This window comes from Ailuropoda melanoleuca, chromosome 11, assembly GCF_002007445.2.
Source record: "Ailuropoda melanoleuca isolate Jingjing chromosome 11, ASM200744v2, whole genome shotgun sequence".
NCBI lineage: Eukaryota > Metazoa > Chordata > Mammalia > Carnivora > Ursidae > Ailuropoda > Ailuropoda melanoleuca.
In genome coordinates, this window is record NC_048228.1 from 90,001,413 (window position 1) to 90,016,773 (window position 15,361).

The 15,361-nt window shown below is 36.2% G+C and overlaps 1 protein-coding gene across 2 annotated transcripts in view; it reads right to left on the reverse strand.

Moving 5' to 3' along the window:
* Window positions 1–15,361, reverse strand: part of RBPJ (recombination signal binding protein for immunoglobulin kappa J region) — a 69,726-nt gene that overhangs the window by 13,409 nt on the left and 40,956 nt on the right. For both annotated transcript variants that reach the window (XM_019805204.2, XM_011231457.3), the window contains exons 3-5: window positions 12,369–12,464; window positions 5,424–5,589; window positions 558–732 (exon numbers count right to left, since the gene is read on the reverse strand). In XM_019805204.2, the coding sequence (XP_019660763.1) occupies window positions 558–732; window positions 5,424–5,589; window positions 12,369–12,464 (437 nt within the window). The remainder of the gene's footprint in view (window positions 1–557; window positions 733–5,423; window positions 5,590–12,368; window positions 12,465–15,361) is intronic.

Genomic DNA, 15,361 nt, shown 5'->3' on the forward strand with positions numbered 1-15,361 from the left:
TAATTTAATCAGACAGCATTTTTCTCTGGTAGTCTAAAAATCTGCTCCTAAGACAGGAGTCTTTGCCAGAGCAACCATGTTAAAAATTTTGTTTAGGTTTTCAGGATGGCCTTCCAAAGCCCGTTTGAGAATAGCATCTCCCAGAAGCTTCTGACATTCTTGGTGGATCAATTCTCCACGGAATGAGAACAAGAACATTTAGCATCACTAGCCCAACACACCCAATGCCACCAACAATCATTCCCTGACAGCAAAAGGAAAAAAACTCCCATTTTTCCATAGGTCTCGGGGGAGCAATGAAGAACCCAATCTGGTTGGGAACCATTTGCCTAGACCAAGTCTTGTTCATTTCAATTAAAAAAAAAAAAGCCCATAAAGTGGCAATAATAAACGAGTATGACAGTTTCAAATAAAATGAGGGCCACGAAAACATTAGTAAAAAATGAACTTGCTATAAAATAGCAATTTTTAATAAAAAAAAACCCAAAACACCTGAATCTGTCTTATTAATTTATGACGGGAATTGGTGGTAAAAAAGAAAACTGAAGCATACATACAGTCAGCATTTTTCAATGACTGCTTCTTTTTGGAAGGTTTGGAAATGACTTTTATCCGCTTGCTGAGGAACACACCAATGTCATCGCTGTTGCCGTAGAACATCTTTACAGACAACATGAAGTGCTTTCTCTTGTCTGAATCTGATATGTACAATGTTTTGGCTGTGCAATAGTTCTGTGAAAGAAAAGGAAAGTTTCAATAGCACCAAAACCTTGTTGGTTATGTACTTACAGCTCAGTATGGCCATGGTTAAGTTTTCAATGAATGAATTCAATGAATAACTGATAAAACCAACTGTAACAATTACTGAAAGACAAAGTATAGTCATCTTTATCAAGTCTATAAAATACCAACATTGTGATGCATTTTACCCTAAGATTGTTTTAAAACACAATTTTTTCCTATTTTATATAGCTCTATACCCACATCACAGAATTACCGATGGTACAGCAGTATTTAAAATAGAATTTTAGGGGTGCCTGGGTGGCACAGTCATTAAGCGTCTGCCTTTGACTCAGGGCGTGATCCCAGCATTCTGAGATCGAGCCCCATATCAGGCTTCTCCGCTAGGAGCCTGCTTCTTCCTCTCCCACTCCCCCTGCTTGTGTTCCCTCTCTTGCTGGCTGTCTCTCTCTGTCAAATAAATAAAAAAAATCTTAAAAAAAATAAATAAAAATAAAATAAAATAGAATTTTACAGTTAAAATAGTCCATGACTTGGGGCGCCTGCGTGGCACAGCGGTTAAGTGTCTGCCTTCGGCTCAGGGCGTGATCCTGGCATTATGGGATCGAGCCCCACATCAGGCTCCCCCGCTAGGAGCCTGCTTCTTCCTCTCCCACTCCCCCCTGCTTGTGTTCCCTCTCTCGCTGGCTGTCTCTATCTCTGTCGAATAAATAAATAAAATCTTAAAAAAAAAAATAGTCCATGACTGTATTTCTGCAAACGAAACATATAAATAAGGATATCAGAATTCAACAGAATTATGTAAGAGATTTTAGCAGTGGTCCTTTTGAAAATAGTGCATACAGTGTTTTTCTTTACGTAGCTGAACACTAGAGCAACCAACTACAAGTCTGACGAAAAAAATGTTAGGCTAACTGAATAATTATACAATATTTTGTGCCAGAAAGGGGTATGAGCATACTTTAAAGAATTCTTTATAAAAAAATGGTTGACTTTGCCCAATGGGATAATTCATATTACATCATCCGAAGAACTGGCCTGAAGGGTGCTTGGCTGGCTCAGTCGGTGAAGCATGCAACTCCTGATCTCAGAGTCATGAGTTCAAGCCCCACACTGGGCCAGTGCTTACTCAAAATAAGAGCTGGATTGAAAGGTAACGGAGAAAATTGATGCAGCAAGTTATTATGCCAGTTTACCAGAGAATAAATTCTGATAACTGAAAAGATAGAATTAGAGAGTTATAGCACTGGCAAAACAGCAAAAACATTCTCAATGCTACTATCTCAAATACATGTGACAATTCTAAAACATTTCCTAGTCCCCTGATCCCTATGAATTAGGCAAGGAACTAAATTATTGATCTCTTTTTCCAGATTGGGTAAATGATGCTAAAACACAGCTTAAGTATTTAAAATATCTGAATTATATTTTTTAAAGGATCAATGCTCTACCTTGAAATTAGGCTAAACAAGTTTCTTTGACAACCTCTGTTGTGTGTTTCTTTTAAAAATCAGGAAAAATGCCACTCATTTACGAAATAGCTAATGTATTCTAGGTTTTAAATTTTTTAAATTGTAATCTTGGGCAATTTTAGTAGCAGAACAAAAATAATGCCGCAGTTTATTTCATTTCTCAATAGCAAAGTTATGTAAGAAAATGTAGTTGCCATGTGAATATTTTACACTCAAAAGTTTTCATAAACTCAGAAGTGTGGTAAAAGCTTTGAGAAGCTTTGTTCTGCAGAAGACAAAATTAAGATAAAGTTAATAATAGTAAAAAGAAAAAAACAACAGTACTTCGCACTCATGCAGCTCCTTCTAGTCAAGGATCTCCAAGTGCTCAGAGATGCTGTGGCAGCACCCACAGGTCTGCCAAACAACGAAAAGCACTGAAGGTCAGATTAAGCCTCAACTATGGGATTGTTCCGCATCATAAAAGACAAAGTCTAGGAAAATGGGTATCAACATACTAAAACAGACAGTTACAGGGAACAAAAGTGAAATGTGTATCTAAGTGAAGATAAGTAAATTCTCATGGGAAAAAGACTTTCACACAAAGGGTTTTATTTTGTTTGGAAAAAGCAAATACATATATATCCCTTTGAAAAAAAAGGAAAACATATCTCTATTTCTTTCCAAAAGTGAGTAGTCTGAATCCACAAAAAACTAATCGTACCTGGGATAACTTTACTAGAACCATTATTTTTTTAAAAAAAACTGTAAGACCACTGACCACAAACTACTCAAATCCCATTAAAAAAAAAAAAAAGGAAAAAGTACTCAGAAAAAGTATTACGGCTTTAAGAAAATAAAGTAAATGAAGTTTAAAGTTACATTCATCATACTAAAAGGCTAGATTAGCTAACAAAATTCTAGAATAGAAAATGGCATAAAATAAACCTTTCTATATAAATAATAAACAATTTAACTTAAGAACAACTCTCTGAAGACAAGATCTTCAGGCCATAGTAAAAACATCTGCCCTGAAACGAGAAATACCAGACATAATATTGCAAAAATACTGTAGAAATATCTGAATTATACAAATAGTGCTAGCAAGAGAGGTGTAGGGGATGTAATTTTTGAAAATAAGAAAAACACAAGTGGGCTAAGTAGGGATTAATTCATGTTGTATAGCTTACCTAGTTCCAACTATGTAAGATATAAAATTGAGGAAATGAGTATTTAACAAATTTAAAACATCATTAAGTGAAATCTCAGATCCAAAATATTATCAACAGAGAGTCAAATGTCATGACCATATTAAGTGCTACATATATTAGAACTTTACTGTAATGAATATTAAGTACAAATAGACAATAGTGCAAAACAAATATCCCTTCTTTTTGAATAATGTCTAACTGAACCAATGAGCAGACTATTGAACGAAAAGAGTATTACCTTCAATGAATGGAGGTGAAGTGAGACAGGCAAGCGCAAAGGGCCTCTCTCTGAAGCTCAGTGTCACACTGCTCAGGCCATCTTTGCCCATCTGGGCCCACACCTACCACATTTTTACACTTTTAGGCTCCAAGCACATATGATGTTCCTTCCACCTGGAATGCCTTCTGCTGACTCTCAACAAGTCTTACTTTATATAAAGTAAGACTTCTCTAATAGCATTTTTCATTAAAACTAATATTAACAAGTAAATTTGGCTTATAGACATTATACTACCCCATTAGCAGATGCTTTAAATACTAGTTAACGCTCAAGCTTTCAGGTATTCTTTTCATCTTGTATGAATTCTTAGGGTTTGGGAAAAGAATATAATGGTATAAGTTGAAGAAAGATATACTAAGCCATGATGCTGGGAAAGGCAAGTGGGGATGCTATTTGTTTGGTATTACTTCCCTTAAAATGCTAGAAGCTGGAATTGGTTAAAGCAGGCAATGAAATTCAGTTAACAAGTTATACACACTGGTACCTACAATCCCTGGCTTCTCACCACCTACCTAAGTAGTCATTCCATAGTACCAAGTGTCTAAATGTACAGCTTGGAGACCGATAACTGAGACTTTCTACAGAACAGGAAAATAGTGAGACAAGCTAAGGCCTATCAGATCAGCCTACCACTTAAATATATCCTTTACTTAGGCTCAAGGGTCATAATTTAGAAATATTTCTTACTGCTCTATTTTCTTTTAAAATGAAACCACGTTTATTGTAATAAGTTTTACTGCAAACCTAATTAAAAAATACATAGTTGACAAGCCTTACTGATACAAACTATAAAGACAGAAATGTCATAAAAATATTTGAAGAAAGCTGTTATTAAGGCTTCTTGGTACACATTCTGCATATTATCTGTAAAATGACTAAAACTGAATTGGAGTGTACAAATCTAGCTCATCACCTTCAGTGTTAACTGCCAGTCCCCATCTCTACTGCCAACTGCAACATAGCAAACACTAAGTAAGTTATTCACTGAAGATTCAAATAGCTTTTTATGTGCTCGTTGAGAATCATTTTTCAAATTTAAATACCAAGGGAAAACAAAATAACAGTTAAATGCTAAGTCAATAAAAACTACTTTTGAATACTAAAGGTATAGACTGAAATGATTACTTTCTAATTTCATAAAATACAATAAGTAAAACTAATACATAAAATCCATTCCCTAACAAATTAAAGAAAATCCCTAAAAGTCTGAGTACAAAGCTAATTGTGGCTGTTCTTGTCTACTGCGGTTTTGCTGCACACAGAAGCTAAAGTAAAGCATTTACGATCTTTATAACCCAGGTAAATACTTCTAAGAATTAATCACTTTGCTTCTCGTATAAGACTAAGATTAAGAGAGAGTAAAATATTATTGAACTATGTATTTTCACTGTTTATTGAGTATCATGCCCCCCTGTCAGTCACATGACAGATTAGCCTCCTAAATTTATTACTGGCTTCCAATGGAAACCTGACTCGCAGCCTGCTAAAACTGCCCCCAAGCTGAGGAAGCTTACTATATGCCACCTTTAGATGTCCACAGCTCATGACTATTTGAAAAGTTTATCTCTGGTGGGTGGGGTTGTGTGTACCTGTGTGGGTGTGGGTGTGTGTGTGGGTTGTTCAGAAAATTGTTACCAAAAGCCATAAAGGAAAAAAAAATCATCACCACAAAAGCAAATACAGAAACTACATGCTGGTACTATGGTGCCCTTTAGGAGAACCAACACGGTTTTAATTTACCTTTCCTTCCAAGTTCAGCTGCTGCATTTCTTGGTCACTATTTCCTATTCCAATAAACGCACATGGTTGAGACTCTTGTTCAGAACAACCATCCCGTTCCATTTGTTCTTTTTTTTTCTTCCATCCACTGCCCATAAGATACACGCAAGGAGGAGGGCAAAAAAACCTGAAACAATAGTGGAAACACACACACATATACATATAAAATACAAAAACAAACAATGCAATTAGATTCAAGTTAGCATTTCTTTTCTTCGAACATATGAATACAAAATTATACTGAAGTGAGTTAAGTAATCATCTAATGAAACATTTTGGCGAAGCCGTCTGTAATGCAAATAGTCATGTCCAGAGCACAGAAATCTAGGCTTCCACAAAGACTACATTTGTTCAGGGCAGGTTTGTCTATACTAGAATTATGCATTCAATTACATCAGATACTTTTTAGAGCAGGGAGTATTCCTTTAATTTTCACGGAGCCCAGAATTCTGAACTATTGGAATTCAGTAAATCCAAGAAAGTCTAAAAGGTTATAGCAGAAGAATCTGCAATTATTAATTAAAATCTACTTAAAATGACATATTATTAATTGATGACGTTGTTATGGCTACTACACTTAATTTTATTTGGTAATTAACCTGGAAAAAAGAATTAGAGCAATATCCAAAGTAGAAACTTTCAAAATATTAACAAAAGTAGAAGAATTACAAGCAAAATGGACAACTGGATGCCTGTGTTTTATGTATCTTACACCCTGAACACCTGGTGCAACTGGATGACTGAAATAACAACACACTGCACCCTTTCACCCTGCAGATTACCAACGGATTTGTTTCGCTAGCTGCCAAAAACCTGCCTTCAAAAAGTCTTCCCACCTAGAATAACTTCCTTATATGATTGACCCTTGAACACTGTAGGGGTTAGGGGTGCCAACACCATATGTAATCAAAAACTCCATGGCTAATTTCTGACTCCCCCAGAAGTTTACTAATAGCCTACTGTTGGCCAGGAAGCCTTACCATTAACATCAACAGTCAACACATATTTTGTATATTATATGTATTATATACTGTATTCTTACAATAAAGCTAGACAAAAGAAAATATTACTAAGAAAATCGTAAGAAAAAAATTTGTAATACTATACTGTATCAACTGAAAAAGATCTGCACATAAGCAGAGCTTGCAGATTGAACCCATGTCATGCAAGAGTCAACTGCTATCTCCTCTCTAGCAATTAAGAAATGTCAGTTTCAAAGCCTAGCTCAAGCCCCATTATTTTACAGTTCCGACCATCGGTCCAGTCTTTATGGAGGGCATAATTTGCTTTTGCTCAATTATACACACTGGCTTATGCATACTTCAAAACATTTACACCATGTCTCATCAAGGGGCCTGAAAACTCAAATATCTTCTCAAATAGTAGCTAAGTAAACTCAAATAGTAGCCAGGTAAGTAATTTAGCGGGTGAACCAGGTGTACAATAAATAAGTTGGAATATCATTTAATTAAAGAAGTAGGTTTCCTCCTTTCTTTCTTGAAACACACAGCCCTCATGGTAATTCCCACTTTTTGTATAGTTATTGAGTAAAGGAAAATTCTTCTTAATTAAGCCCACTTAAGTAAAAGAACTTAAATGCAATGACAATCAGCCATTGGTGTGGGACTCTGATGATAATAAGGCACAACAGAAAACAGCAAGCCTGTGAGTACATACCCTCTCAATCTCTTTGCTAAACTACCTGCATGTGGGCCTAGTGTTGGTTACAATTGTTCAACAGATGCTTGAAATCAAATTTTAGATGAAATTGTTCAACAGATGCTTGAAATCAAATTTTAGATGAAATTCCTAATTTTAAAATTTAGCAACTAATTTATGCTTTTTAAAACTCTGTAGGCCAACAGCATGCAGACTTAAGAAACAACAACAAAACATGTGTACACGTTCCTACTTGTGCGTATGTAACACACTGACACCAGGCTGGATTTGGCGTAGCCCTTCCTAAAGGTAGTTAGTATCTACTTCTTGTTTGCTTCCCCTCTTAGCACCCACTACAGTATTGACTGAATTGAATCAAAATTATGTAACATCTACTTTTTGCTCCTTTAAAGACTACTTGAGGAGCAATTTATATTAATTTATAAGAAGTGAACTGGGTTTATGTAATAGTCATTAATTCACCAAATTATGACACCCCTAGTCTGTACCCCTAGTGTACCAGGCACTGGGAATATAGTAGGGTGAAAAAAAAAAAAAAGATGACGACAAAAATCCCTGTCTTGATGGAATTCACACTCTAATAGGAGTGACAGGCAATTAAAAAAACCTCATAAATGAGTAAAATGATTTATATATTCTGTTAGCTAGTGATAAATACTGAGGGAAAAAATAAAGCAGATAAGGGGTACTTAAAATGTAGAAGACCTAGGTGGCCAGGGAAAGCTTCCTTAAAAAGGTGACCCTGAGTCATACCCTCAAGCCATGGGTAGCTGGGGTAGGAGCATTTCAGCTGAGGGAAGAGCAAGTGGAAAGGCTCTGAAGTAGGAAGGCCTAAAATGGACTGTGTCCAAACACAGCCCAGTGTGGCTGGACTTGAGAATAGAAGATAAAGCCTAGATAATGGGAAAGAGACCAAGAAGGCCCTGGGGGTCAAGCTGAGTAAGGAGGGATGCCTCTGGAGTCCTCTCATATTTATTTAAACCAATAAAAAGGAAGCAGAGCAGCTTTCATGCCTGCATACTCTCACTGTGGCCACGGACACAGAGGTCACAGCCGAGGTAGTGGGCTCAGCTCCAGGTCACTCCAAGTTTGGAGGGATGCCTGGATTAGCCGGGCAAGTTCTGGAGTTGGCTCAATTCAAGTCCACACCAGGGATCTTTCTGGCCTCAAACGTTGGGAGTCACCCAATGCTTACCATGGCACAGACTCAAATACCTAGCTGGCACACTCTAGGGAGGTTGAGAAGGCATCAGTTTTGGAAACTTGTCTATTAGTATTTTCTATTCAACACTGATATTAAGATTCCTTAGTAAACTGGTATACCAGCTATAAAATTAGGTTGGCAAGCAATTCTTTATCACTTAAAACTTGAGCAAGATTCTATATTGAAAGTGCTTTCCAATCACGTAATAAATAAGAAAAATGAAGAAGACTTCACAAATGCCTCGGAACTATGCTTTTTTTTAATCAGCTCTACAACAATTCAAAAAAGCCATGATGTAAGAAAACAGCAAATCCAATACAATCTAAACATCAAGACTATTTCTAAATAATGTGTTGATGAAATCCTATTTTTAAACAGCCGAATATTGCCACCCCCAAGTAAATAGCTAATGAGTCACGTTTGCATTTCCACAGACTTCAGTAGTAACACCATCAAATAGAAGATAAGCATACATACAACAAACGGACACAGACAAAAGAAAGGAAATTAAAGGGGGTGAGAAAAAAAAAAAGGCCACATAATTAACAGAAGAAAAATTAAAATACACCTTATAATGCTATGTGAAATTAATGATTCTTTGAATTTGGGCAGTTGGTCAATATGTACCAAACACACAGCGAAAGGTTTGACCAACAAGTGGCCAGCTCGCAGAGTATAACAGCTGCTATAAAAGAATATGCTATGAAACAATGTGCCTAGATTTTCTAGTATTTCCTCCGGCTCTAACTAGCAACTAGGACAAACAATGCTTTTTTTCTGCCACTTGGTGGCAATATGCACACATTTACAATGTTATTCATTTCCTAGTTTAAACAATCAGTCTTTATTTTCAGAGAATGATTCAACAACTTTTTCCTCAAACTCTGAGACGAGGTCTGGAAAATACCTTACAGATTTCAAAGAAGCCTTTTTATTCAGCCCAATATACAAAATAGGTTAGGTTACACAAAATCCAAACATCATTTACGTTATCTGACCTTTGCAGAATCATTATCCTTTGATGATTATTCAATCCAAAAGTACCAAAATAGAAACTTGTTTGCACACCACAGTTACCTCAACTCACACACATTCTCAGTATGACTTCAGGAGCATCACTTCGTTGTCCCCATGGCTTTACTGCTGCCTCAACACTATCTCTACCACCTTCACTACTGCTTAATGACTTCCGGTGACACAAAGTTGAAAGAATACTAATACGTCAAATGTAGTTTCCCCGTCTTTAATGAAAATTTTCCTCCAGACAAAATAATCTTTTTAAAAGTCTGTTTTTTTTTAAACCTAGAGTAGCCTTCTTTAATGAAAAAGTAAAACTAATCACTAACATCAGTGGGATAACAGACGTCCAAAAAAATAAATATTCATTATGAGGCCCGAAAGTTAATACCAAGGACGATTTAAAACTTTAGGATAAATTTTCCTGACCTAATATTTCTAGCATCAGTCTCTGGAGTTATTTTATATGCCAAGAAGACTGTGGTCATGTCCCCAGGTTACCTTGTGCCTAATGCCTTAGTAGCTCTTCAGAAAGGCCTGAATCTGGATCAACAAGAAAGAAGGCAGATCTTACTCTTTACACCGTGTACGCCACCAGTGAGTAAAGGCCAGACACTACCCAGGAGGCTGGACCTCACAAGCAGTCCCTTACTACTAATCCTTTTTAAAAATCAAGTAATTTTTAATAGGTTTCCACCTTTGTATGTAAAACGAATACGTCTACTCTGAAAATTTAATAATACAAATATATAAAAAATACAGGAAAGCAGTTACTCTGGCCTTTTCGTCATTTCTTCAGTCTTTGGGAGCTAGAAGCTTAGATTCTTCAAGTTCTCCTTTATCTGGTGTTTTAGACAGGCCAGGCCGCACCCAAATAGAGAAGAACTGAAAACGATGGCAATCACAACAAAGGATAACCTTTAAATCACCGATTTGAGAAGCCACTATAGACTTGTCCTCATTTATTTTCAATAGTGACTAACAAACAGGAACCTTATTTATTTGGATTTAGGCATAACTGTTTAAGAGGCTGTTCTTCCTTTCTGCTTTCCCCGCAGGGCTTCAGTTATCCAGTATTAAATGACACAGTGATTTCCAAAATTCCCAGTAAAGATCCTTTTCCTGGCACCTAATTTCCTAACCAAAATAAAGAAAAAATGAATTAATGAATGAATCCAGATGTACCAAAATGCACCTTCAAAAATCCAGAGAAAGAACAGCATCGCTGTTATAAACACACATCCATTCCTATTTCCATCACATGCAGCCCAGGCTCACTCAGCTGATGTTAAAGGAACGATCCGAGGCAAAGTTCACAAACTTTGTGTTCTTCAGGCATCTTTACCTCCTCTAGCTTCAAGCCTTACTGTATGTGATCAACACTGAGACACAAAATGGAAAGCTTAGGGCAATAAAAAGAATATGAAATTTGGAGTTAACAGTCCCAGTAGTTCTATTCTTGGCTCCATCAATTCCTAAACTAAGATGAACCTGGGCATATTTAAAGTTTCTGATCTTTAGTTTCCTCACAGAATGGGGATTAAAACATACTGACTTTACAAATTGTTCTGAGGATTAAAATTTCAAAATATCTGTTAGCATTTCCAGTCTGGCCCATGATTGGAGCCAAATAAAGGGCAAGTGTTTCTTCTTCAAGTTTATTATGAAGTGCAAGACTGGACTGTTAGACTCATCAAATATTGAGGGTGTTTACTTGCTCTGTTTCTTCAACAATCTACTCTGCACATACATTCAATTTCATATTAAAAAAAAAACCAGAATATCCAATATTGACTTCATAAAAAAAAGGAGCCACTATCTTGACTCTATGTCCCAAACTGTAGATACCAACTTCTTCTAATATTTAATTCTAAATCAGATGGCTAAGGCTTATTAGTAAATTAAGATAAAATAATCAGAAGTTTAGTAAGCTTCAGTAATAAGAAAGAACCCTTTGGCAGTATGAACCCTAAATATTGCTTGCACTTGCTCATCCTATTTGAGGATAAAGTTATTAATTAAACAGCTTCACCATCATCTCAGCTTGGATTGGGAGGACTTTAAAGAGACCTCTTAACTTTCTTTCAGCATAGAAAATAATCACATAGTTACATTTCGTTCCTTTTACACAGTACTCTAAGTTTTCCTTTATCTCATAAACTCCAAAACACCAGTCATCCCTTTCAACCCAACACCCAAACCTGAATTCCTTCTCTCACTTCAGTTTGGTGCCTTTCTGGCCAATCCAAAAAATCTTTCATCTTTCCCCCACAAGCAGCCTTTGTCCACAAAATGCTTATTGCAGTCTCAAAGGAGTCCCAGGGACAAGAAAATTCCAGCAACCAAATGAAAAAAACAGCGAAAGTCCATAATTATACACCCCAAATGCTGAGTCGTAAGATACTGAAGCAAATACTAAATATGAAGATCACTTTGCTATAGTTTAATTCTGCGAATCTGACTTCTAGTTATTTCTGTAGTGTCTACATTCTCAGTACAAACTGAGTACCAACTCGGTGTTGCTATTTTTCTTAACCTGAACAGGCACAGGGTCAAGGTGGAGAGGACTGGAAGCTCTTTCCTTTATAATCACTCCATGGTTCAATCCAGGGGTTTATTTAACCTTCTCCTTTTCAAAAGTACCTGGGGGGGGGGTATCACAAGTTTATGAAACTACATTTTCCACCAAAAGGAGAGCTATTTTTTGAACGAGCTAATGCACCACAGAAACACTTAGGAATATCATGTAGGCCGCCCTCCAACCCAGCAAATTATGGATTATTTCATTTCATGACATCAGAGATCTAGCCAGATGATCTTTACTAAATATGTCACAATTCACTTTATTTCTCCCCTTCTCAAGAGACAAATCCCCTACTTTTCATTTTGTACTTGCAAACTAACTCAATAATAGAAACCACTCTCTAACTTGCATATCAATACATCACTTGCAAATTCATGTGATAACTACAATTAACTACCCATCAAAAAAACAATAACCTTACCTTTTTTCATTTCCATATGACTTCTGTGCAACTTTTGCATGAAGAATAAGTACAGTTTGATCCCCTCGCTCTTTTAAGTAATTTCGCATAGCTTCCCTAAAATAAAATATAAATATTACTATTACAGGGGTGAGATTTAGAATATTACTATGCTCTGTGATGAAAAGAATGATTAAAATATTTTTTAAATAAGCAAATATAAAAACGAAAACAAAAAAGCAAAACAAATCCAATAACTAAATTTAAAGAATATTATAAAATGGGGCAATAAATACTGTTCATCTTCAACTCTATATTTTATTCTTTAAGAGAAGAAACTATCCCTCATTCCTGGAATTTATGATGTAACTGAATTAAATCATAATTACAACTTCTATACAATAACTAGAATCATTATATACATTGGTTATTTTGCTTTCAACTGTCTGTAAACTTAATGACATGTAACACTTTTTATTTAATAATCTAATTCCCCACCACCACCAGTGCCATTCCCCCAGCTATTAGAATCAGTATTTTCGAATGAATACAAAGCTGTAACAAATCATTAGGTCACCCAAACTTATTACGTATTATTACTACATGTTCTTAAAATAACAGCCTTACATAAAGACTATGAAAAGGCTATCCATTATACACAAACACACAATTACCCTGAAGGATGTTACCGAAGACATAACAAAATTTAATAAAGGTTAATTCAAATTAGTAAAAACCTAAATTAAATTTTGGAAAAAAACCTGTTAATTCTTTCAAGTACAAACAACTTCAACTGCCTATTATGCATAAGCTTCATAAAAAGTCCATTGCCTGAAATATATTTATTCTCCCAATTATTTTGCTAAGCAATACGAGAATATACAGTCTACACAGCTCAAACAGTTCTCAATCTGCAGAATCCCTATTCTTGAGATGTTTTACGCATTATGGGATTAAAGCAAAAACAATCAAAAGCGCTTTTAATGCATTAAATGCTATTTTATTTATATTGTAAATAAAACACAAATGTATAAAGAGGACAGCTATGCAGTAACAGTATGTTATTAAATACAGGGAATTCTAGACTTGCAGCACTGGGAAAGTAAGTGGCTTGAGGAAAATCATTTCACCTCACCCAGTCAGGTAATAATGCAGACCTAACACAGAGTGGTGGTGGGGATTAAATGAGATAATCTACAGGGCAGTATGTGTGGTTACTGACTGAAAACCTGTTAGCTGTGAGGCAGGGCAGGTACCGCTGAGATCCAATAGCTTGAGAATTAATCCCTACTGCTGACAAGGAGCTTAAACGACCAGTGAAGAGAAGAGTTTGGAAAACAAATTGCAATAAAATACATGACTCAGAGGTATGAACAAAAAGCACCACTAAGGGAATATTTGTGTCAAGGAGGGGAGTGGTGATAAAGAACTACAGTTAGCCTTCAACAATGTGGAGGTTAGGGGAGCCAGCACCCTGCACAGCCAGAAATCTGCATACAATTTTCGACTCCCCCCCCCCCTTAACTACTAAAGCCTACTGGGGACTGGAAGCCTTACCGATACCAAAGTTGATTAACACATATTTTGTATATGTATTATACACTGGATTCTTATAATATAGTAAGCTAGAGAAAAGAAAATGTTATTAAAATCATAAGGAAAATCCATTTACAGTACTGTACCGCATTTATCGAAAAAAAAACGCATATAAGTGGACCCATGCAGTTCAAACCCATGTTGTTGTTCAAGGGTTAACTGTATATGCTAGGAAAAGTTTCTTAGAAGAGTTAAATTCAAAAGGAAGAGGAGGAGACTCCAGAAGTGGGAAGAGGAAAGAAGGCATTCCAGTATCTGGGAGTAGTTGTATAAAAATACCAGCGACCCTGCACATTCGGGTACACAGAGATTCAGGCAGACACAACAACAAAACAGCAGCCAATACTTCTCGAGTATTTACTATGTGCCAGGCCCTGAACTAAGCACTTCATATGCATTGCTTCATTTAATCTTCACAAACTAGAAAGGTAAGAAGATTCTCAAAACCCCTTCAAATGTCTTACCCAATGTGTTGCAGTTCATGGCAGTTAGGAACTGAAACAATTCTTTAGGAGTCGAAAGTGAGCTGTGGCAGTGACAAAGAAAGGGGGCACACTGGGTAGAGTCCTGGTGTGAAAGGCCTATCAAACCCCTTGAAAATGTGACATCTATAAACTTACATACTTAGTCTGAAAGTTTAAGTTAATTCAAATATCACTCTATGATAGATGATGATAAAAGTGGTAGCAAGTAATAAAATTTTTAAGAGACCTGAGAAAAAAATTTAAATGTAAATAAATAAATAAAATCCTTCTCTTTGAGAATTGGGAAAAGATAAGCATTTAATTTTATCCGAACCCTGTTATAGAAAAACACTGTGCTGGCAATCTGCATTTTCAATCTAGACAGAAGGCAATGAGAGATCTTAAGGTTTTTTTAAACATTCAATTAATTTCCCTTTTAGTGGTGGAACAGAGAAAAAAATTAGAAAGCACTGAGACAAAACAAACTTGAAAAAAAGGCTGACACACTGAAAAAGAGGTAATAGAAAAAAGTAGGAGGGAAGGTGGAAAGACTTGATAACTATCTTTTGTTCTGGGAGAAGTGGGTGTAGATTAATAGATTCTGTTTGACAAATGTGAATTCTGAAGTGTCCCTGACCCCCAGACTCTAAGTATTCAATAGGGGGTTGGAAATTCCCATCTATAGTTCCAGAGACAGGTCTGGGGAACAAAAGTGGGGTCTGCTGGTATGTAGTTCACACATGAAGCCACCGCAGTGAATGAAATCTCCCAGAAAGAAAGCACAGTGACAGGAGGGTCAAGCAGAAAATGTATAAAAGGTGAAGAACCCATAGGGGTAGAAATGAGACTGTTTAGTAGATGCTATTGAAGGAGATAACCTTGAAAGAGGGTAATAATCAAAAGGTGAGATGCTACAGAGGTCAAGGTCACTTTATTTTTAGCAAGAAGTATAAC